The sequence below is a fragment of the Lepidochelys kempii genome, chromosome 4 (genome assembly GCF_965140265.1).
Source record: "Lepidochelys kempii isolate rLepKem1 chromosome 4, rLepKem1.hap2, whole genome shotgun sequence".
NCBI classification, from domain to species: domain Eukaryota; kingdom Metazoa; phylum Chordata; order Testudines; family Cheloniidae; genus Lepidochelys; species Lepidochelys kempii.
This window is the reverse complement of record NC_133259.1, coordinates 127878499-127903483: the sequence shown is the minus strand read 5'-3', so window position 1 is coordinate 127903483 and position 24985 is coordinate 127878499. Positions and strand designations below refer to the sequence as shown.

Below are 24985 nucleotides of genomic sequence, written 5' to 3'. Positions count from 1 at the left end.
TTACAACATAACTTTTTAGGGGAAAAAAAATCATTACAGCAATTTGTATTCTATCCCTTTAGGGATTTTTTTCTAGGGAAGGAAAGATGCAGGATTGTAATAATTGTGTAAAGCCTTAGTTAGATAATGATTCATGTTTGTAAGGCACTTTGAAGATAAATGTGAAAGAACTTTTCCAGAAGCATTAACAGGGATAAAAGCAATATGAGTCCAGAGACTTTAAACAGGATTCTATCGAAGTTACTCTAAAAACCCTATAGAATTTGACAGACAGATCCTTTCTATAATTTTTTAAACCATTCCATAGAATTTGATAGAGAATTATATTCCTGTTACAGAATTCTATCACTTCAGTTACAAGTTATATGGAGACGTTATATTCCTCTATTGAGTTCATTAGGACTTTCTTAGGAAGGGAAATTATCAGACAGCTTAAGCATCATTAAGTCAGCCTTGTCTTTTATATGGAACTGCCCAGGCATGGCACTATTCAGGATCAGACGAACTCTACCTATGTGTGTCTGCGCATGGCGATGGCTTCTATTCTGTCTCTTAGGGTTTTTGCCCAGTCATCTTCTCTCCTCAGTGTCGTGGACCTGGTCTCCATCGCTTTTAAAGCTTGTATATCGGGTGGAACTTCAGGAACAAGCTTCACTCGGAGCACGGCATCTGGGAACTTTGCTGCTGAGGCAGGTGCTAAGCAGCACCTGGGTCTGCTGTGAAAAGAGAGAGAGAGACCTAGGATGTCGTGTACTATTAGTAGTTCTGGGGTCAGTTGGGTGTAGACCCACCCAAAATAAAGGGCCCGTCTCCTCAGCTAAAGGGGCAGAACCACCAAGCCTAGGCTCTTAGCGATTTCTGGGGACAATTAAAGAGAAAACAGGAGTGGGGTCAAAGGTTAATAATGAGGGAGCCAGAGGGGCACACTGAGGAGAGAACTCCAGACAGCGCCCACGACTCCTCAAAGGTGTCGAAGGAGTCAATGGACACTGCCCAGAGGAACTCTGGCTGGAGGTCTGATCTGAAAAGGGAACGGAAATAGGCCCTGTTGTCGCAGAGCACTCCCTGGTCCAGCTTCCTCCTCCCAGTGTGGTGGATGGTCGACCTGGCCAGTGCCAGGAGGAGGTTGACAAGAAGGTCCAGCAACCCTGTGGGGCACAAACGGGGTGTGATTGGATCAGGAGGTGCAGCCACAACCTCAGTAAGAGGTTATGAAGGAGCTGGAAGAGAGGCTGCAACCTGAGGCACCCATGCAGATGTGAGCCAGGATCTCCCTCTTGCCGCAGAAAGAAGCACAAATGCTGCTCTCATAAGATCACCCGGGATGTTAGCCACTTCCTGAAAGGAATCTGGCCTTCCATTAGTAGCTTCTTACTTGCTGACATGGCAGTCCATCTGCTGATAATGGTAGTGAACAGCCACAGCTGAGTGGGGACACAACAGGTAGTGATTATCTTCCCAACAGCGTCTCATTGCTTGAACAATGTCTTCGTCAGATGCTGAACATGAGCTCAGCGCTTCAGAAAGCTGGAGAACCAAGGAGAGGGAAAAAAACAGAAACAAAACCCCCAAAAATCATAGACAAAAACCACACTAGAATTTACAGATCAATGTCAAATCATTTTTAAAAATGTATTAAAAGTTCATTCTGTGATATTACCACTTGTATGTAAAACCTTCTTATTTGTTAGTATCTTGAATGCAAGAGAGACGGGTACTTCTGTCAGACACATTGATATCATCACCAGAGTCAGTCCAGCTATATCAGTTAATAACTGCCCTTTGTTGGCGGACACAATGCAACTGACGCCGGTATTTGAGGATATCGATCCCAAACCCTGATGTTTGTGATGGGTGAAATAATACATATCTTCTACGATTTAACAAGGGCATTGCTAGTGTTTCTTTCCCATGGAGATAAGAAACACTGAAACCATTAGTTTACTTTTCACCTTTGATTTTTCTCCCTTTCAGCCTGATGCTTGATTCACCAAAGCTCTTGCTTAAAAGGTTAAGCATGCATGTAGTCCCACAGAAATCCATACAACCACTCACAAATTTAAAGTTATGCACTTGGTTAAAAGCTTTGCTGGCTCAGGGTGTTGGACAGTGAAACTACATTGTCGGGGAGTGTTTTGGTCCTATGTACAAATAATGCACATGCTACTGGACTGGGGTTTCTAGGACTACAGGAGAATGTTTAAATCCCAACAAAATGATTGCAATTTTAAAAGATACCTATGCACACAGGTTTTGTAAACACCTGTCTTCCACCACCCTACCTACAGATACCTACATTTTAGGTTTGAGATGACGTGGCATGATCCCTTCAATACACTTGCAATATTAATATTTATTCTGAAAACAGTTGATTTAAAAAAATTGTGATGGAAAAGTATTTACTAAACACACATGAAGGGACTGACCTTTCTCTGCACTTCTTCTGGGAGTGTAAGGTTTTTCGACGTGTAAAACTGTTCCATCAGAGTTTTAATCAAGCTGCCATCACAGTCCGAAAGCAGCCACAAGATTCTCTCCATATTGTAAGGTTCCTAAAAAACACACAATACACACATGAACCTCCATCCACAAAGAATCAAATTCAGAATCTGGAGCACCGGTGATCTCTAGTTGGATACTTAGTGTGGTAGATACTACTGTACCGCACGGCTGAGTACCTCTTGTGTGCTCAATGAGAATTGGAGATACTCAGCTTCTTGCAGGATCAGGCCTTGTATATTTGTGTCAAAATAAATAGGGCTGGAAACACCCAGCTACCTGGCTCTATTCCAGGCCATTTATAAAGGTACGTCAGCACATTTGGGAGCTTTTACTGGCCTGTACATTGCTGTCACTATTGTCCTGGAATTTCTCCTCCTAGGAAACAATTCACAGCTCATTTCACATTGAGAGGGGTTGCCTGTATGAGACACTTTTCTGGTATAGCTTCAGTTTTGTCGGCCTTCACTCTCACCCCCCACAGGATTCCAGCCTCATTCCATGGCAAACAATGGAGGGTGCTCGCTGAATGAGTAGACATTCGATATTTCTCTTAATCTTCATTTGTACATGGAGAAACATAATGAAGTAGAAATAATGAGGAGTCCATGTGGCACCTTAGAGACTAACGAATTTATTCAAAGCAACCTGCATCCTTTCATGTATTTATACCTGCTCCTGTATTTTCGCTCCATGCATCTGATGAAGTGGGTTCTAGCCCACGAAAGCTTATGCCCAAATAAATTGGTTAGTCTCTAAGGTGCCACAAGGACTCCTCGTTATTTTTGCGGATACAGACTAACAGGGCTGCCCCTCTGAAACCTGTCATAATGAAGTAGCCATCTAGTGGCTTATGTGGAAGAAATTCTTTAAGGGACTGGTCTCAGTCTAGTTGCTAATCAAAACCTATAAACCACACCACGAAAACCACCAGTGCCATGGGAAGTTCAAGATTAGGGCCCCCTTGTGCTCGGCGTTGTCTGGACAAAGAAAGAAGATAGTCCTGACCCGAGCGAGCTCAGAGTCTAGGGGTTTGTCTACACTTGAAACACCTCAGTGGCACAGCTGCAGCTGCGCTGCTGTAGCACTTCAGGGTAGATACTACCAATGCCGAGGGGAAGATTCTCTCCTCGGCCTCGTTAATCCACCTCCCCAAGAACTGGTAAGTAGGCTGATGAAGAATTTACCGCTGTCTACACCGAGGGCTTAGAGCTGCTTAAGTCCATTGCTCAGGGGTGTGGATTTCCACACCTCTGAGCAATGTAGCTGGGTCAACCTAATGTTTTAGAGTTAGCAGGAGGACAAAAAAGAGGAAGAGGACCCCATTATATGGCCCAGTGATGGGGTGTGCATCCTAATAGGCCCTGAAGGGGTTAATGTGGGCCTGAGAGGCAAAAGACTCAGGTGTAGCTGATCATGAAGCCTGCTGGGTAGGGGCTGGCTGGATAGTATAAAGCCAGGAAGTTGAGAGCAGAAGACAGCTGCAGGGAGATCTGCAGTCACTCCCTAGAGCGAAAGGGTGTTGGCCATGGACAAGGAGGAGATACAGTGGGAGAGTAAACCTGGGACCCTGCCCAAGACTGGGGATTCAGGCAAGAAAGGCAAAGTAGCCATGGGGAGCAAAGGAACCGCCGGTGGTAAACCAGAGGTAGGGAGGTGGAGTAGGAGCCCTAGGAAACAGCAACAGGGTCTGAGAGCAAGAAGCCCTAGGTTGTTAGTCACAGGGTCCCTGGGCTGGAACCCAGAGTAGCAGGTGGACCAGGGCTCCCCTACCAGCCACTGGCAAAATGGCACAGGACCTGCAATTGGAAGAGAAGATTGCCTGAGACAACATATGAACAGCTTGTCCAGCGTGACATTGTTACCCCAGAACAGGGGGATAATATAGTGACCTGGCTAGAGGTCAGGAAGAAAATTAGCAGAATTACTGACATCTTGGCAGAGACCCAGGATTTTTTCATTGCGCTCCTGGATGAAGAACATGGTCAACAACTCCACTTCTCAGGCACAATGGAACTTTCTACCACAGGGGAAAAGCTCGTCTATACAGGAGACAGAGCTGTCTCAAAGGCGGTCTGAGACTGTGGAATGACCTATCTGGAACTACTGACCATCACAAACCTCCCCACTTTCTCCAAATGCCAGGGAAACGTCTTCAGTCTGCTGTTGGTAGTATAAACACAGAGCAACACGTTAACAAAACAAAAAAATCCATAACAAAACACCACACTGCACACAGAATTCTCCCACTAGGGAGACAATCAGAGAGAGAATGAACCACACATGACATGTTAGTTACATCACTTCATGCACTACTGGAAGGCACTCAGACTCTGCAGTAATGAGGGTGGTGTCAGAACACTGTAGAACAGAATCTGGAGAGCAAAATAATTTTAGTAGATTCATCATTCAACATAGTATATATGATCTCTCTTTCTTAAGCAGACACGTACCTGAATATCCATTGCAGAAGCTAAAGTTGGCTTAACGCTCCCCGAGAACGAGAAATCTCCATGCTGAATTGCCCTGTGCATAATGTCGTTATTATTCACCACAGTGACGAGTCGGATTGGGAGTCCCATTTTCTGGGCGATATATCCAGCTGGGAAAGAAAGCAATTACACCTGGGCTTCAACCCCGTGATGAAACGCTCAGAAAGCGCATTAACCAATAAAATCATTGCTCCTCCATTTGTGCAAATTTATCAGGAGAGGCCAAAAATTATGTTCCATAATGCAGCTCTATCTTTAATATACAAGTATAGCCCAAAGAAACTACAGCTCCCTGTATACAATGCTCCATTTGAGCAGCCTCACAGCAAGAGAGAGCACCGCATGGTTGGTCCTGGACTCTGCGGCCCCCACCATCCTATTAAGAGATGTTGTGAAAAGAGGGGCCTCTGGAAGATGCTTTTCATTCAAATAGGATGTGACTTTTGAACTCTTGGCAACATGCTAATGCAGCTTCATGCAGATGCTCCTGAAATATCATGAATGCAACTTTTTACATCACCCCTTGTATTGCTTTTCCAGTAGATATGATTCCCCTAAAGTTAAAAAGGTCAGAACTGTAAAGTTAGGAGAGAGCTGTTACCATGATTGCCCCTCCTGCAAAATAGTATAGAGTTCATGTGCAAATGGACGTATAATAAGCCACAAGTACACACAGGCCAGATTAGTTGTACTACTACAAATGTATTCACGTCTAATTTAGAAAAATTAGATCTGCAGTATTTTCTCTCTTCAGTTTCCAACTCATTCTCTTCACGTGTATTTCTAACATGCTCATCCCCATATTATCTATATATGGCACCATAGCACTATTTGGGATTATGTATCACGTATGGCACCAACAATGCTGTTTGTTCTTAAATATTACTAATCATGATTTAAGTGGTTCAGAAAAAAAATACAACCTCCCTCTTTATCACAAACCAGTGTTTGGTTTTAAGACCCAAAGAATGTCTCCCCCACCCCACCTAACCTGTGAGGTTTCCTCCAGCCCCTGTTGGCACAACAATTTTCACAGCCGGAAGTGGAGTCATGTCCATGGATGGGGTGCATTGAAAATAAGCATAGAAGTAGTGAGCGATCTGCACCATAATCCTAGACCAGTTGATCGAGTTCAAACTCATCAGATTGTGTTGTCTGGCAAAATCTGCATCAGCGAACAATTCTTTGATCGACTCGTCAATTTCATCACTATTTCCATGAGCTGTGGAAAAAGAGGAAGGAACAATCAGGAGTATTAACTGAAGTGTTGCTGAAATTAGTGAATTAGGCATAAAATAGTTGTTTTCGCCTACCAAATAGGATTCAAGATCGATAGGTTATTCTAGCCATCGAACTGGAGCTGGGGTTTTGGTTCAGCCATCACACATATAGAGGGTCCAACAGCAATATTTGGATCCAGATGTGGGTTCCAATTCTAAATTACTCAGCATTCCCAACTTGTAAGAGTGTTTGGATCTGGGACTTTGGTTTGAGCTCATCTCTAGGTTATTCCAAGGTCATAACATGAACCATCAGCAGAGTCAAGACTTGAATGCATGTCTTATGGCTCCCAGAGTGCTGCCTGGGCCAAAGTGAGTCATGAAAGATCCTTCTAAGAAGAAAACTGACCAGAACAACTCAAACTATTTACAAGGGAGGGGAAGACTGAGCACCAAGGAGGATAAATTACCTTGGAGGGAAGGTCTCATTCTTTTAGTGCAAACCAATTATCTGTGTAAATACTATTCAGACACTGGGGAATAGTTTTAAACCTATGACTAGAAAAGAAGGAAACCTGAGCAGCTCTGAGTCAACTGGTGAACAAGTCAAGAGAGTAAAGCAACTCCAACTAGCCTCCAATTAGTCAGAGGCCTGGCGTTCTGAAAAGTGAAACATTGAAGTAACAGTCATGCTGAATAGAGAGAAGCGGGAGAGGGTAATATATTTTATTGGACCAACTTCTGTTGGTGAGAGCGACAAGCTTACAAAGAGCTCTTCTTCAGGTCTGGGAAACATACTCAGACCTGAAGAAAAGCTCTGTGTAAAAGCGAAAGCTTTTCTCTCTCACCAGCAGAGGTTGGTCCTATAAAAGGTATAACCTCACCCACCTTGTCTCTCTAATCTCTAGGGACCCACATGGCTACAAAATACTGCATACAAGTCATGGTGATTGATGGCCCAAAATGGTACACCCACAGTGGGAGCAGCGTGTAACACAATTCCCCCGAGGCTTTCTAGAATTAATGGCCAGTTCACATTGGGACTGACTTTACCATCAACCCAGCAATAGTATAAAATAGATAATCTAACAACATGCAAACCAATAAAGACATGGACGTTCTCTTCGATCACCGTCGTCATCTGCAGTTCTTGTATCTGGCTGCAGAGACCTTTGGGTAACAGAACAAAGATGTCCATGTTGTTTTCCCCTCGCACACTTTCAATTGCCGCACTACCGGTGTCTCCCGCAGTTCCTGTTTCACATGAAAATAATCAAGGAGAAAATAATTATATCTACTAATTAAGAGTTAATTAAAGACTGAAAGATCAGCCACATTTGTGTTTTCACACAGAAGAAGGGTGCAGTTCTCAGTCTGGGATACTTTTGGTTAGTGCCGGCTGTGTGGCATTTAATACTGGAAAATGAACACCTCCCAATAGGCAAATGTCTGCATCACAAACCACTACCACCAGTGGCACCAAAGAATGAATGGGAGGCTGAACCAGTAAAGATGCCTTCTAGGTCAAGTGAGGCATACTGGCTGCCCTGTTCCGGAGATAACCCTGGAGACTTACATACTAGTTATCAATCCAGTTCCACGCATAAGCACTAATATGAGGCTAGAGTACATGGACCATTTTGGTAGCCTCTGACTGGCATAAATTCCAAGTACATTGCTTGCACCCATCTGTTTAGCTGTAACCTACTGTAGGGAGCCAGGGTGGCTCCCCTCTGAACCAGAGGGTAAAGAGCCACCCTCTCAGCCTGATCCCCAGAAGGGGATCAAGCTTCCGCCAATCCCCGGAAGGGGAAGGGTGGGACAGGAAGTATAAAGGGCAGGGCCCTCTGCCCAGTGAAGAGAGCATCAGGGAGGGAGACAGACACAGGCTGCTGGCTGCTCCCTCGCGATCCTGCTGCTGACCCAGGCAAAGCCCTGGGCAAGGAGGAGCCTGACCGGGAGGAAGGCCTGTGGCAACCAGGGCTGCCAGCCGCCGAATACCCAGAGGACCTGGAGGGGCCTGACTGCAGCCCGGGCCAGCATGAGTCCGATACCGAGGGGGAGCGGGAGTGGCCCGCAGCGGAATACTCGGATGAGATGGAGGGACCGGAGCTGCCCGCAGCAGAATACTCGGACGAGATGGAGGGACCGGAGCTGCCCGCAGCGGAATACTCGGACGAGATGGAGGGACCGGAGCTGCCCGCAGCGGAATACTCGGACGAGATGGAGGGACCGGAGCTGCCCGTAGCGGAATACTCGGACGAGATGGAGGGACCGGAGCTGCCCGCAGCGGAATACTCGGACGAGATGGAGGGACCGGAGCTGCCCGTAGCGGAATACTTGGAGGAGATGGAGGGACCGGAGCTGCCCGCAGCGGAATGCCCGGAGGAGATGGAGGGACCAGAGTGGCCCGCAGCGGAATACTCGGACGAGATGGAGGGACCGGAGCTGCCCGCAGCGGAATACTCGGACGAGATGGAGGGACCGGAGCTGCCCGTAGCGGAATACTTGGAGGAGATGGAGGGACCGGAGCTGCCCGCAGCGGAATGCCCGGAGGAGATGGAGGGACCAGAGTGGCCCGCAGCGGAATACTCGGACGAGATGGAGGGACCGGAGCTGCCCGCAGCGGAATACTCGGAGGAGATGGAGGGACCGGAGCTGCCCGCAGCGGAATACTCGGACGAGATGGAGGGACCGGAGCTGCCCGCAGCGGAATACTCCGACGAGATGGAGGGACCGGAGCTGCCCGCAGCGGAATACTCCGACGAGATGGAGGGACCGGAGCTGCCCGCAGCGGAATACTCGGAGGAGATGGAGGGACCGGAGCTGCCCGCAGCGGAATACCCGGAGGAGATGGAGGGACCGGAGCTGCCCGCAGCGGAATACTCGGATGAGATGGAGGGACCGGAGCTGCCCGCAGCGGAATACTCGGATGAGATGGAGGGACCGGAGCTGCCCGCAGCGGAATACTCGGATGAGATGGAGGGACCGGAGCTGCCCGTAGCGGAATACTCGGAGGAGATGGAGGGACCGGAGCGGCCCGCAGCGGAATACTCGGACGAGATGGAGGGACCGGAGCTGCCCGTAGCGGAATACTCGGAGGAGATGGAGGGACCGGAGCTGCCCGCAGCGGAATACCCGGAGGAGATGGAGGCACCGGAGTGGCCCGCAGCGGAATACTCGGAGGAGATGGAGGGACCGGAGCTGCCCGCAGCGGAATACTCGGAGGAGATGGAGGGACCGGAGCTGCCCGCAGCGGAATACCCGGAGGAGATGGAGGGACCGGAGTGGCCCGCAGCGGAATACCCGGAGGAGATGGAGGCACCGGAGTGGCCCGCAGCGGAATACTCGGACGAGATGGAGGGACCGGAGCTGCCCGTAGCGGAATACTCGGAGGAGATGGAGGGACCGGAGCTGCCCGCAGCGGAATACCCGGAGGAGATGGAGGCACCGGAGTGGCCCGCAGCGGAATACTTGGACGAGATGGAGGGACCGGAGCGGCCCGCAGTGGAATACTCGGACGAGATGGAGGGACTGGAGCTGCCCGCAGCGGAATACCCGGAGGAGATGGAGGGACTGGAGCTGCCTGCAGCGGAATACCCGGAGGAGATGGAGGCACCGGAGTGGCCCGCCTGAGAGACCGGGTAGGAAGTAGCCCAGGGGCCGAACTACACCGTGGGGTGGGTGTGTTTGGTCAGCGGGTGCGGACGGCCCCGCTGACCCAGCGGCGGGACTTTTGCCTCCCGCCACTGTCAGGGCCCTGGGCTGGAACGCAGTGGAGTTGGGTGGGCCTGTGTTCCCCTACCCCGGCGCTCCCCTGCCCGAGGGGCGCGCTACTGACTCGTGCCGGCACACCTTCCCCGCTAATTCCCCAACGCCCGGAAGGTGTGGCTGAGGCCTGCCAGGGAGACCATAGCTCTCCGTCGCCCCTAGGGGCTCGGAGGACCGACCGACACCTGTCACACCTACCAACTAGAATACTGATGTGCTTCTTCCTTTTCTTCAGGAAGTACTGTAAAAACTGCCCTGTGCAGGACAAGGACAAGTCCTTAAAGGCATAAGTTACACCATGCCAGAGCTCCAAAACATTCAGCCCATCCTTCAGCCTGGCCAGATGCACAACGTTGTTGTGCCGGAACCTCCGGAAGGCGCTGTCAATCAGATCTGGAGGGAAGCCGTTGAAGGGGACTGTTAGAACAGGTACCAGGAACAAACCTCCAACACGTCACCTGCATGATCATGGTTTGCCAAGCTCATGAGAATCTTTACTGAAAAACCAAAGACTCTCCAGTACCACAGAGCTGAGGAAGTGATAGACAGAAGCCCAACACATTATTCTCTTACAAATTAAGAGTCTGCTCCTCAGTGTAAATTGGACAGCTCCACTGACCTTAACAGAGCCATGCTGATTTATACCAACTGAGGATCTGACCCAATCAGAACTATTTGAACAATTAAAACAAGAATCAACCAATGTTGCAGTGAACCAGCTCGGGTGGATGGTCCCCACTGCCCTCTAATGGACGCAGTGAGACTTTGGATAGGTGCTATAATAAAATCTAACTGTATAAACAAAACTGCGCAACTGTCTGTCAGAGGCCGTTTACAGTTGACAGCTAAGGAGATGCTGCTTTTACAGCAGGAGAATCCAAACTTTTTTCCCACTGTCGGAGAGAAATTTGAGCTTCCATGGAGTGCACCACAGTGACATTTCTGAAGCACCAAAAGGCCACTGATTTGTTACAAGTTTTCTTTACCAAAACCTACACCTGGCTTCATGTTACATGCTTGTTTTGTGATCCATTTTGCCAAGGGAAAATATAGAACCAGGAATTTCTGGTAGAAGAAGGAATCGATTTTCTACATTTGCTTTTACATCTGTTTTCAAATATGTGTTACTTAAAACAGTCTGGGCCAAATTCTGACAGGGTGCTACCCAAAGGCAGAGAAAAACCCACACACACAGCAAGAGAGGAAATTTCCTCCTTAATCCTGTCTACACCAATCAAAAACCACTTAGGGCTTCACAGGTCTTCTATGATAGGAGCCACAAAGGTGACAGAGCCTGCTTGCTTATCTTTTCCATGCACACCCTGGGATACACCAAAGGTCTCATCTGATATGATACCATGTTCCTAGGAGTTTTCTACATGGAACAGCAGTGTGTGGCTGGCGCTGCTGCAGCCAGCATAAAGGTGCCCAAAAGCACTGATTTTGCAGCTTTATACACACTGTATTTGCACCCACTTGCAGCAGAGATCTGCCTTCCTACAGCAACCTGGGAAACTGTATTAGCCATTTAAGAGAATGATTTTTATAGACAGAGACAGAATTTGGCCCTGTGTTTGTTTAAAGAGACTCTTCTGCTAGTCTTCAGAATAGAAGCAGATTTCCAACAATCTAGTTCAATGACAAGTGGATGTAACAATTGGGGGAGAGAAAGGACAGGGTAACATTAAAAACATTGTGCTGGAAATGGCCCACCTTGATTATCATACACATTGTAAGGAGAGTGATCACTTTAGATAAGCTATTACCAGCAGGAGAGTGGGGTGGGGAGAGAGAAAACCTTTTGTAGTGGTAAACACCCATTTTTTCATGGTTTGTGTGTACAAAAACATCTTCTGTATTTTCCACAGTATGCATCCGATGAAGTGAGCTGTAGCTCACGAAAGCTTATGCTCAAATAAATTGGTTAGTCTCTAAGGTGGCACAAGTACTCCTTTTCTTTTTATTAAAATAACTATTGAGATTCTGGCCAGTAAGGGCCTCCATAGGTCAATTGAGGATCAGGGTTATTAGACTGATGGATTAATACAGGGTCACAGTGATTCTCAAACTTTTTGTATTGGCGACCCCTTTTACACAGTAAGCCTCTGAGTGCAGCCCCCCCCCTTATAAATTAAAAACATTTTTAATGTTTAACATTATTTTAAATGGTAACTTTATAACCCTGTTCTTCAAAATGGATTTACCTTTTATCATCAATTTCACATTAAGACTAACACACATTTTTATTGAATTATTGTTATAAGCAGAAAAGAATTTTTTAAACCATTACTGTTTAGTACTGGGGTTGTGAAGAAACTTTGCCAATATCACTTTTCACAGCAGATTTAGCGCCCCATCGCCACCCTTACGGCACTGCCTTCAGAGCTGGGCAGCTCATGACTCCCACATCATAACCTCACAACCCCCTGATAGGATGCGACCCCCATTTCGAGAACCGCTGTGGTAAAATAATAGTCTCATCTAAGAGCTTTGATACAAACAGTGTGACCCCTACAGCATGTTTCTGGTTTGCGTTTACCATTCAGCTCTTTCCGTGGGATTAGTTCAGATGAGATGAAGAGTGAACTCAGCTCTTTCACCAGCTCTGGATAGGAGAAGGCACTCCATGTTCGCAGAGTGTTATAGTCCAGGGTAGGGATTTCCTGGGGCACAAAAAGGCCACCATCCGGTGCATAGCCAGAAAAGAGGGCTCCTTCAAAGTCAACGCTCCTGGCTTCTCCTCGAGTGCTGACGTACCTCATGTTTCTGGCGTCACTGCAAGAGACGTGACAGTTACACCAGGGGGAGAAGTCTGGGGTATCGCAAGACAGGGAGACAGACTGACGGGTATTCTGTGGCTGCTGCTGTTATGCCCTTTACTGATCTGTGTCATGGAAACAAGGAACAGGACTAATTCACCAAGGCAACTAGTTCTGTGGAAGTAAAAAGGAGTATTCTCAGGCCAGGACTCTCTGAGGAGATTAGAGGTACTCTGCATATTCCATGGGGCCTGGGAAATTTATTTGGGGAAGAATAGAATTCAGTGGCTTCCGAATGCAGGGCCTGATCCCAAGAAGCGCTCAGCACCCACACCTCAGAATGAGACCCAGAGTGCGGACAGGAACTCCAAGCCCCAGTGTGTCCTGAGCCAACAAGGCAGGGGGAGCCTTACACACTTAACACTGGGAAACCAAAATTCCAGAGGATTCTCCTCTTACAACATTTAGTTCTCTGCAGCTTGAACCCCCTCCCCTCCGTACATGCCCCAAATATATTTAAATTCACTTATTTTCAAATCAGAAAAATAAACGTCTCCCCGTCTTTAAAAGGACCCAGGCAACAACAGGGCCCAGGCAACCTGCCTGGGCCAGACCCATCTCTCCACTCTCTTCCAAGACGTGCCTCTGGCAGCCACAGCTGCAGTGCAGCCTAAAGACGTACAGTTTTGGAAGCAGTACAGGACAGCCTGAGTAATGGCCCCCAAGCCTCTGGTTAGACTCTCCCTCCTGGCTGACGCAATGCTCCCAGCAACTCCCATCCAAAACATTCCCTCCCTCCCCACAGCAAATGCTTTACAATTCAGTTTCCTTCTGTGTCCAGTTCTAAGCAGCCTGTTGGAGTCCCCTTCACAGCAGTAGGATCCCAGTTGCTGGTCGTTCTTTGAGAGGTGGCTGAGCAGTATTATTTGCTGTGCATTGGCTCACTGCGTATTTCTGACGCTGTCAAGGCAGAAGTGGATTCAGCATCTAGCGGGCATTAGAAACACCACTCGATTGGCTGCACGAAGGCGGCATGATTATTACTGCCACAGTCGTGTTACGCAGGAGGGCAGGGTAGATAATCATAGTGTTCCCTTCTGGCCTTGTAATCTATGTAAAAGAGCTGCATTTTCTGCACCCTTTCACTGAGCCTTTCTAGCATAACCTGAAGGGACTTTTCATTGCAAACAAAATCCCAAATTGATACAAGGGACATGATGGCCCCACCCAGAGAACTATTGACCCTGCAAGTCAGAAAACTATTTGCAGGAGTTACAGTATTTCAGAACTTCAGCAGTGCTGTTTAAAGCCAGGAATTTGTTTGGTTTTGCAGCTGTGGGAGTGATAAGAGACAGAACCTTGCTCTAGTCCTCCCTCAAGCACAGCATAAGAGCGGCTACAATGTTTGACCCATATGAGAGGCCTGGACCTGGAACATGGGCTTTGTGCCTGTCAGTTGTATGGGAAAATTCTGAGCCTGCCTCCACTGAGCCAGGCTAAAATCAATGTGTTCATCTATCAGACTTCTGGCTGAGTCACACGCGGTGTCTGTAGGTAGAACAGAATAAACCCCTTCCGGGGTACTCAGTCTTTAACTTTTCCTGGCCCTGGTATAGGGCCATAACCAAGAGCTTCCTCCCTGTCTTCCTGCAGCTCTCCCTGGGCTCAGTCCTTGCTCAGTCCCAGCAGCCAGCCCAGAGCTCCTTCCTAGCTCCCCTCCGGTCCCTGCCCACACTGGGCTGTCCAGGGATCTGCTGCTCTTTCAGCCAGACAGGAACTCAGGCCCCTCTCTTCCAGCTCTGGGCAGCAACTGACGGACTCTGTCCCTGCTGCTCCTTTTTAAATGGCCGATTGCCAGCTCCTGCAGCTCCTCTGATTGGCTGCTTCCCCTGCAGCCACTCTAGGCTGCTTGGAGGACTTCTCTTCTGCTCCTCCCTGGGACAGTGGGTAGCAAGACCCTGAGGCCTCCAGCAGGAAGCCAAGGACTGGATGGGACTGGAGATTGAACTACTCTCTTAGGCCTATAGGGATCGCTCTAGTGCTATACCTGCTTCTCCCAACAATATAGGGCTGTCCACACCGTCACTTAGATCGGTGTAAGTTACTTCACTTGGAGGGTGGCTTATTCACTCCCTGAGTAACATAACTTATTCTGACATGAGCAATAGTGTGTTTTAAAATTTAAAAGTGGGACAAGTTCACCTCTAGAATGTAACTTAATCTGCTTCAATGGATTACACCAAGGATTAATTTGACCCAGGGCATGTCTACACTTGGACCCCCAAGTTAAGCACCCCCCCCGAGTAAAGCCCCCCACCCCAGTTAAGCACGCCACCCCTGCACTCCCCAAAGCCCTGCCCCGAGCCGTAAGCCCACTCCCACACACCCAAATTGCTGCTGCTCGTCTGGGGCTGCCCAGCTCAGGCAGCCCCTGAGCCAGCACCAGCCGCTGCAGAAGTCACGGAGGTCATGGAAAGTCACGGAATCCGTGACCTCCGTGACAGATTCTCAGCCTTAATGATAACATAATTCCACTAATGCCTCAGGAGGATGTTAAACAGCAACTACTAAAGTTAGACATTTTAAAATCAGTGGATCCAGATAACTTTCATCCAAGAGTATAAAAGAGCTGCCTGACAAGATCACTGGCCCATGAATGTTGATTTTCGATAACTCCTAGTGCCTGGGGGAGTTCCAGAAGACTGAAAGAAAGCTAATGTTGTGCCAGTATTTAAACAAAGTAAACAGAATGACCCGGGTAATTATAGGCCTGTCAGTCTCTGACATCATCCCAGGCAAGATAATGGAGCAGCTGACACAGAAGTTAATTAATAAAGAATTGAAGAAAAGTAATATTTCTAGTGGGGTTGTGGGGTTTGACAGGGATCTGTTCTTGGCCCTACTTTATTTAATGTTTTAAACAATGGAAGAAAACATAAAATCATCATGGATAAAGTTTGCAGATGACACAAAAATGGGGAAGTGGTGAATAATAAATAGGACTGGTCACTGATCCAGAGCAATCAGGATCGCTTGGTAAACTGGGCACAAGCAAACACTATGCGTTTTATTATAGCTAACTGTAAATATATACATCTAGGAACAAAGAATGGAGGCCATACTTCCAGGATGGGGGACTCTATCCTGGGCAGCAGTGACTGAAAAAGATTTGGGGGTTGTGGTGGATAATCTGCTGAACATGATTATCATGTCATACCAGGGTGACCCTGTGGCCAAAAGAGCTAATGCGATCCTGGGATGCATAAACAGAGGAATCTAAAACAGGAGTAGAGAGGTTATTTTACCAATATATTTGACATTGGGGTGACAGCTGCTGGAATACTGTGTCCAGTTCTATGCCCACAATTCAAGAAAGATGTTGATAAATTGGAAAGGGTTCAGAAAAGAGCCACAAGTATGATTAAAGGATACAAAACATGTCTCATCAGTGATAGACTCAGAGCTCAAACTATTTAGTTTAACAAAGAGATGATTAAGGTGTGACTTGATTTTGGCCTGTAAGTACCTTCATGGGGAACAAATATTTAATAATGGGCTCTTCTATCTAGGAGAGAACGGTGTAACACGATCCAGTGGATGGTAGCTGAAGTTAGAAAAATTCAGACAGGAAATAAGGCATACATTTTAAACAGTGAGAGTAATTAACCATGGGAACAATTTACCAAGGGTTGTGGTGGATTCTCCATCACTGGCAATTTTGAAATCAAGATTGGATGTTTTTGTCCCTAAAACCGCTGCTCTACGAATGATTTTGAGGAAGTTCTCTGGCCTGTGCTATGCAGGAGGTCAGACCAGATGAGCATATGGTCCTTTCTGGCCTTGGAAAGTACAAATGCCTCAGAATCTCAGCTTTCATTGCAAAAATCAGATTTGAAGCCATCATGTTTGTGGATCAAAACTGGAAAATCTGAACACTAAAGGCTTAAAAACAGCAAAGAAAAAGAGCCTAAACTTATTATTTTTTTAAATCTCATGATTTTTCAGAGGCCTGAATAATGATTTTTCAATTTGGGGGGTTACACACAGTATTAGACTGTAAGCAATTTGGTGCAGGGACCATCTTTTTGTTCCACGTCTGTACAGCACCTAACACAATGGGTTCATGACTGGGGCTCCTAGGCACACCACTGCAATACAAATAATAAATCATCATACAGCGTAGGCAAACCTTTGGCTTTCCGATTCAGGCATGCAGCATTGGAAGCAGGAGGTGTCCCCGCACCACCCAGAAAGCTCTCAGACAGAGCAGGGTGAGATTTTTCAGTTAAACTCCCCCTCCCCCACAGAAATACAGATTTGGGTCGACCAGAATGTTTCCAAATTTGTGTTGAATTCACCAGATTGGTTCAATCGGGGGAAAAAATGGACATTTTCAAAAACAAAACTATTCAATTTTTTAATTCAAAATTACTTTTTATTTCAAAATCTCCTTTAATTTCATTTGAAAAAACACTTCAAACAGCTGGAGAATACAACATGCTGGAGGGCCCCAGAATGAGCCTGGTCAGAGAGCCGAACAATCAATGACCAACCCAGCACTTTTACGCCAGCAGGGGGGCGCGCTCGCCCTTGCCATGTTTATTTACAGCTTTGGGGCAGTGTTTTGCACCCTGTCCAAGCCAGAAGCATCAGCCCCGCACAATCCAAAGCTTCTGCCAGGGGTAGCGTCTGCTGGCCCCAGCCACGGAAATCACACTGGCCTTCAAATCAGAGCTAGTCACCACCCGGCAACAGGGCGCTCTGCAGACACTCAAGCACTGAGAGCCGCTGGCCCCAGGGCCCAGCAGGAGGCGGGCTGTGGGGTGCAGGAGCCCAGGCAAATACCGCCCTGGTCAGTTACCGGCTTCAGCCCCTTGGAGCTTTGGAAACTGGCAACTGATCCAGCCCATCCCACAGAGTGTGAGTGGGGAAGGAGAGCCCAGCCCCAGCCAGTGGGCTGCAAGGATGCCCCAGCAGAAGAAAGCAATGCCCGCTCACTTCCGAGCAGGGCTCAAAGCAGCCCCATACAGCCATCCTTGCCCTGCCCGAAGCAGCTGGGGTTTACTTACTAATCAGCAAGGCATGAGGCATCAGCCACCCAATGCACAAGCCGACTAGACTCCGAGGTGGAACGAAATCAGGAGTCCCCAGTCAGTGAGCTCTGCTAAGCTTTATTTACTAGCCAGTAGCAAACTGCTCTCAGCCTTTGCCTGTGTGTGAAAACAGCCCCCCACTTCAACTCAAATGTGGACTGCAGACTCCATCCGGTTGTAAGCCAAAAATCTGCATAAAGATATTTGCACTTCCATCCGTCCACGAATCTCAGGATGTTTCACAAACAATAATGAATAAAACTATACACTCCCACTGGGAGGTAGGTAAGCAACTAAAATCCATGTTATACAGATGAGGAAACTAAGGCACGGAGCAGTTATGTGACTTGCCCAAAGTCTGACAACAAGCTAGTGGCAGAGTCACTAAAACCCAACTTTCCTAGAGCCCATTCCTCTGCCTTAACCACAAGCCAATCCTTCCTCTCTTCTAGCTTCTTTTTCTTGCATCAGTTTATATAAGTTTGGTTTTACATGGCTGTATTTGGGGGAGGATGAAGAACTGGGACTTCTATTGGCTCACAGCTGGACAAAATTTACCCCTAATGCCCCTTCTCTACTTGTGCTACATTGATGACATCTTTGTCATCTGGACACATGGAAAAGAAGCCCTTGAGGAATTCTACCATGATTTCAACAATTTCCATCCCACCATCAACCTCAGCCTGGACCAGTCCACACAAGAGATCCACTTCCTGGACACTACAGTGCTAATAAGCGATGGTCACATAAACACCACCCAATACCGGAAACCTACTGACCGCTATTCCTACCTACATGCCTCCAGCTTTCCTCCAGACCACACCACATGATCCATTGTCTACAGCCAAGCTCTACGATACAACCACATTTGCTCCAACCCCTCAGACAGAGACAAACACCTACAAGATCTCTATCAAGCATTCTTACAACTACAATACCCACCTGCTGAAGTGAAGAAACAGATCGACAGAGCCAGAAGAGTACCCAGAAGTCACCTACACCAGGACAGGCCCAACAAAGAAAATAACAGAATGCCACTAGCCGTCACCTTCAGCCCCCAACTAAAACCTCTCCAACGTATCATCAAGGATCTACAACCTATCCTGAAGGATGACCCATCCCTCTCACAGATCTTGGGAGACAGGCCAGTCCTTGCTTACAAACATCCCTCTAACCTGAAGCAAATACTCACCAGCAACCACACACCACACAACAGAACCACTAACCCAGGAACCTATCCTTGCAACAAAGCCCGTTGCCAACTGTGCCCACATATCTGTGCAGGGGACACCATCATAGGGCCTAATCACATCAGCCACACTATCAGAGACTCATTCACCTGCACATCTACCAATGTGATATATGCCATCATGTGCCAGCAATGCCCCTCTGCCATGTACATTGGCCAAACTGGACAGTCTCTACGTAAAAGAATAAATGGACACAAATCAGGTGTCAAGAATTATAACATTCAAAAACCAGTCGGAGAACACTCCGGTCTCTCTATTACAGACCTAAAAGTGGCAATATTACAACAAAAAAAACTTCAAAAACAGACTCCAGCGAGAGACTGCTGAATTGGAATTAATTTGCAAACTGGACACCATTAAATTAGGCTTCAATAAAGACTGGGAGTGGATGTGTCATTACACAAAGTAAAACTATTTCCCCATGTTTATTTTTTCCCCCTACTGTTCATCAGACGTTCTTGTCAACTGCTGGAAATGGCCTACCTTGATTATCACTACAAAAGGCTTTCCCGCCCCACCCCCGCCCCATGGTGGTAATAGCTCACCTTACCTGATCACTCTGGTTACAGTGTGTATGGTAACACCCATTGTTTCCTGTTCTCTGTGTATATAAAAGCTCCCCACTGTATTTTTCACTGTATGCATCCGATGAAGTGAGCTGTAGCTCAATAAATTGGTTAGTCTCTAAGGTGCCACAAGTCCTCCTGTTCTTTTTGCGGATACAGACTAACATGGCTGTTACTCTGAAACCAGTAAAAACCTGGATTCAGTTTTCTTGAATGCAAAGCTATTTATTTGAAAGAATCACAAACAGGCAGCAAAATGGCTATACAATGCCTCTTCCTAATAAGTCCCCAAGCATTAACCCCGAGTAACTATGTTGGCCCTACACAGTATCCTCATTAGCAAACAAACCAAGCATAGCTACCAGTCCTAGATGAAGGCCTTTCTTTCTTCTCTTCCTCTCAAGCACTTGGTCTGTTAAATATCCCTTGGAGCAGGGTGCTGGCTACCCTGAAACCCTCTGGCTCAAAAGTCCCCACAAGTCCCTTGTAGCAGGGTGTTGGCTACCCTGTGTCCTTCATCCTACAGCATCACGGGCCTCTTCAAATGTTAATTGGGGTGAGAACTGAGCAGATGATATTCCCCGGTATTTATACCCCTTTTTCGGAGGAGTCACATGTCCCCAAAATATGCTACGTTGGCATGACATAACCTGTGTTTTCTAATGAATGTTTTCAGAAGGGACACTATGGACAGACTGAAGGCCAGCTGACATTTACTCTCTCATCAATCATTTACTCAGTAATCAATCGCTCTTTGAGGCAGCTTTGTGGTTGTGCAGGTCTTACACAGTCAGTTGACCAACGTCAGTCCGTTTTAAGTTTACCATCTATATGTGGTTTTTAGGGCTGTCAATTAATCATAGTTAACTTACGTGATTAATTCAAAAAAATTAATCGCAATTTAAAAAATTAGTCGTGATTAATCGCAGTTTTAATAGCACTATTAAACAATAGAATACCAATTGAAATTTATTAAATACTGTATTTTTGGATGTTTTTCTACATTTTCAAATATATTGATTTAAATTGTAACACAGAATACAAAGTGTACAGTGCTCACTTCATATTAGTTTTTTATTACAAATATTTGCACTGTAAAAATAACAAACAAAAGAAATAGTATTTTCAGTTCACCCTATACAAGTACTGTAGTGCAATCTCTTTATTGTGAAAGTGCAACTTACAAATATAGATTTTTTTGGTTACATAACTGCACTCAAAAACAACAATGTAAAACAGAATCTACAAGTCCACTCAGTCCTACTTCTTGTTCAGCCAATCGCTAAGACAAACAAGTTTATTTACATTTACGGGAGCTGATGCTGCCTGCTTCTTATTTACAATGTCACCAGAAAGTGAGAACAGGTGTTCACATGGCACTTTTGTAGCCGGCGTTGCAAGGTACTTAAATGCCAGATATGCTAAACATTCATATGCCCCTTCATGTTTCAGCCACCATTCCAGAGGACATGCTTCCATGCTGATGACGCTCGTTAAAAAAAAAAATTTGTTAATTCAATTTGGGACTGAACTCCTTGGGAGAGAATTGTGTCTCCTGCTCTGTTTTACCCACATTCTGGAATATATATTTCATGTTATAGCAGTCTCAGGTGATTACCCAGCACATATGGTTCATTTTAAGAACACTGTCACTGCAGATTTGACAAAGAAGGTATCAATGTGAGATTTCTAAAGATAGCTAAAGCACTCGACCCAAGGTTTAAGAATCTGAAGTGTTTTCCAAAATCTAGGCAGGACAAGGTGTGGAGCATGCTTTCAGAAGTCTTAAAGGAGCAACACTGCAATGCGGAAACCACAGAACCCAAACTACCAAAAAAGAAAATCAACCTTATGCTGGTGGCATCTGACTCAGATGATGGAAACGAACATGCATCAATCGTTTGGATCGTTATTGAGCAGAACCTGTCATCAGCATGGACACATTCCTCTGGAATGGTGGTTGAAGCATGAAGGGACATATGAATCTTCAACGTATCTGTCATGAAAATATCTTGCGATGCCCAGCTACAACAGTGCCATGTGAACGCCTGTACTCACTTTCAGGTGATATTGTAAACAAGAAGCGGGCAGCATTATCTCCTGCAAATGTACACAAACTTGTTTGTCTGAGCAATTGGCTGAACAAGAAGTAGGATTGAGTGGACCTATAGGCTCTAAAGTTTTACACTGTTTTATTTTTGAATGCTGAGCCCTCTGGCATACGAGTCTGGGTCCCCTCTCAGACTGTGAGGCTGTGAAAAGCTGCAGACTGCTCCCAGTCCTGCACTCACACAGACATTTACACAGGCAGGGCGCACCCAGCTGCAGTTACATGAATGCTTCTCCTCAACCACTCATGACCTAACAATAGAAAGACTTCAGCCAATTCCCTGAAGCTCCCTAGACTTGCACTGTACCGTCCTGCCCTGGTCAAAAGCCTGACCAGTATAAGATTAATGCCTAGTCCTCAATGTGAAGAGGATATGCACCAGTTTTTGTTCACTTCAAGCAACACACTGTTTTAGGTAAAAAATGTCAAACAAATTTATTAACTACAGTAAGATAGATTTTAAGTGACTATAAGTAATAGTGTACAGATCAAGTTAGTTGCCTAAGAAATAAACAAAATCACAATGAAAGTTCTATACCGGGGTGGCCAACCTGTGGCTCCAGAGCCACACGCGGCTCTTCAGAAGTTAAGATGCAGCTCCTTGTCTAGGCACCGACTCCAGGGCTGGAGCTACAGGCGCCAACTTTCCAGTGTGCCGGGGGGGTGCTCACTGCTCAACTCCTGGCTCTGCCCCAGGCCCTGCCCCCACTCCACCCCTTTCCACCCCCTCCCCTGAGCCTACCATGCCCTCGCACCTTCGTCCTCCCCCTCAGAGCCTTCTGCATGCCACGAAACAGCTGATTGGGAGGGAGGGGGAGGCGCTGATCAGCGGGGCTGCCGGTGGGCAGGAGGCGCTAGAAGCAGGATGGGGGAGCTGATGGGGGGCTGCTGACATATTACTGTGGCTCTGTGGCAATGTACATTGGTAAATTCTGGTTCCTTCTCAGGCTCAGGTTGGCCACCCCGTTCTATACATTAGACATGATTTGTATTAAGCAGTGTCTCACTCTGATGGTACAAACAGTCCACCAATCTTCCATACGCATGTAGGGCTTTCTTCTTTCCTGCCTGGGACCCTCTTCCCCTGTTCAGTCATTGTTCCTAAGGTGTTTCCAGGTGCTGAGTTGCGAGGGGGCGAGAGTGAGGCCCAGTGAAGATGTCACTTCCCCCTTTTATAGCTTCATGTGGAGGGAACTTCATTGTTCCAAGCAAAGTTCCCAGCACAATTTATGGAAAAATACAGAAACTAGATGGCCTCTAGAGTCACATTATCTGGTCACCTGCCTTTGCATGCTTCGATGAGTCATAGCAGCCATTAGCCATATATGGGCTGAAGCGTCCACAGGAAAGCTCCTCAGATGAGGATAAGCTTTTTCCATGGCCCACTGTTTTTGTTGATGGGCCCTTACCATAAATAGAACATTCACAATGTGCTGGCTAGACTGGATGTAAACTAACTTGTGGGAGTTACCTAGGAGCAAGTACATTTGAGATACCGATGCATAGTCAATATTCATAACTCCAGATACCAAAATGATACATGCATACAAATAGGATAATCATACTAAGCAAACCCTAACTTTTCCATTGACACCTCACATGACATATTTTGTAAAAGGTACATCATCATAGTCATATCACTGTGGTGAATATGGGGCACAGAGTATCACATCGAGTCAACGTCCAAGTGCAATGTCAGCACTCTCAGGAAATTTCCGCATGGCATGTCTGACGATGAGAATCCTGCTCCCAGAATCCTCTAGCAAATTCAAAACTTATCAAGCTTACCACACTCATGTCAACCACAATAATTCATAATAATTCAGCACCATCCCAACAAAGGAGGTGAATTGAGAAGGGATGCCTCAGTGTTACAAAGTGAGCTGCACACTGGATATTTGGAAAAATGCACTCCCAAGCCTTACAGGACTTTTCCTATGTATGTATACACATGCAATTGAGCACCAGAAAGACACACAGAGAGGTAATTATTGATTGCAAATTGTTCCGATTAGAGAGGAAATTATTCCACAATCTCCATCTAAAGTGCTCAGATACTACAGCAAGGTGCATGGTGCAAACATCTCCATAGACAAAACGATGTGTATAATCACCTCTCCGAGTGAACTATGTATGTGCCTGATGCAAATAGTGTGGGGCTAACTTGGCCACTGCTATCAGAAGTCCTTATACCTTAGCTGTTACCTCAGGCATCATTAGATGATAAGTACTTAGGGGCGGGGATCTTGTCTGTTTGGTCAAGTGCTCTGAACAACAATATACTTGTAACTAGGGAAATCCATGTCTTGAACAGGTAAATCATAAACTCTGCATAAGGAAATGAGTTGTGCTACACACTCTATTTATTTAGCTTATGTTCAGCTGTCATACAGGAATAACTGAGACTGGGACATCCTTCATACTTACAAAGGCAGCCCTGGATCACCCAAGATTTCACCGGAGAGACTCTCATATAGCCTATTCACAAGAGTTCATATAGTTGACTGTAGAAACCATTTTACATATAGTTGATCTTTTAGACTAAGATTATCCATTTAACATGTTATATGGCCTGTCTATGACTCTGTGCTTCCCTGATTGGTCTTCACAGATTGAATAATAGAAATTAGAGACAGAAACTAAGTTTCTGAGAAAAACACTGACTCTTTTCTATAGGACCAGGAATCTTTTCTCACCGTGGATAATGCCACCTTGTTGTGAGCACATCCATAGCACCTACCTTCCCTTAACTGAAACAGCTTCTCCTCTTTGGACACAGAATGTCTTCATCCTCCACATGTGGAGAGTCTTATTATTTGGCTACCCTCTGTTATTTTCAGAGATGTGACTTATTCCGCATTTAAAAGTTAGTTGCCCACATTCACAAGGGCCAAACTGCCTGCCTAGCCTGTGGGCCCTATTACCCCCAACTGCCCGTGCAGTTCCACTATTTGTGTATGCAAATGGCCAGTTAGCTGCATTACCGACTGTGCAAGGACCCCATCTGCAGGCATTGAATGTCTGTGCATGCAAATAAGGCATGGAATTGCCAGGGGAAAAATTCACATCCTGAATTGTGAAGATTAGTCCCTGGAAGTATTGTTGAAGCATCGTCTGGCATTTTTTGTTCACCTAAATGGAGATCCAAGCCTCCGAAGACCCTCTAAGGATGCTTGAACAGTATACAGGTGACAACTCCTCCTCACTCTTTCAATTTATGATCTA

General features: G+C 46.4%; 1 protein-coding gene across 2 annotated transcripts; it reads right to left on the bottom strand.

The window, feature by feature from the left end:
• Positions 1-420: 420 nt before the first annotated feature.
• On the bottom strand, positions 421-13649 carry LOC140910039 (threonine synthase-like 2). 2 transcript variants are annotated; one of them, XM_073340152.1, is made up of 9 exons: positions 13559-13649; positions 12522-12757; positions 10181-10375; positions 7313-7465; positions 5983-6213; positions 4953-5101; positions 2427-2552; positions 1376-1527; positions 421-716 (listed from the first exon to the last, which is right to left on the bottom strand). In XM_073340152.1, the coding sequence occupies exons 2-9, from the start codon at positions 12742-12744 to the stop codon at positions 512-514; spliced, it is 1434 nt and encodes a 477-aa protein (XP_073196253.1). In that variant the 5' UTR covers positions 12745-12757; positions 13559-13649; the 3' UTR covers positions 421-511. The 2 variants fall into 2 exon arrangements, with proteins under 2 accessions (XP_073196253.1, XP_073196252.1); XM_073340151.1 differs by lacking the exons at positions 10181-10375; positions 13559-13649 and having other exon boundaries at positions 424-716; positions 12522-12712.
• Between the last annotated feature and the right edge of the window lie 11336 nt (positions 13650-24985).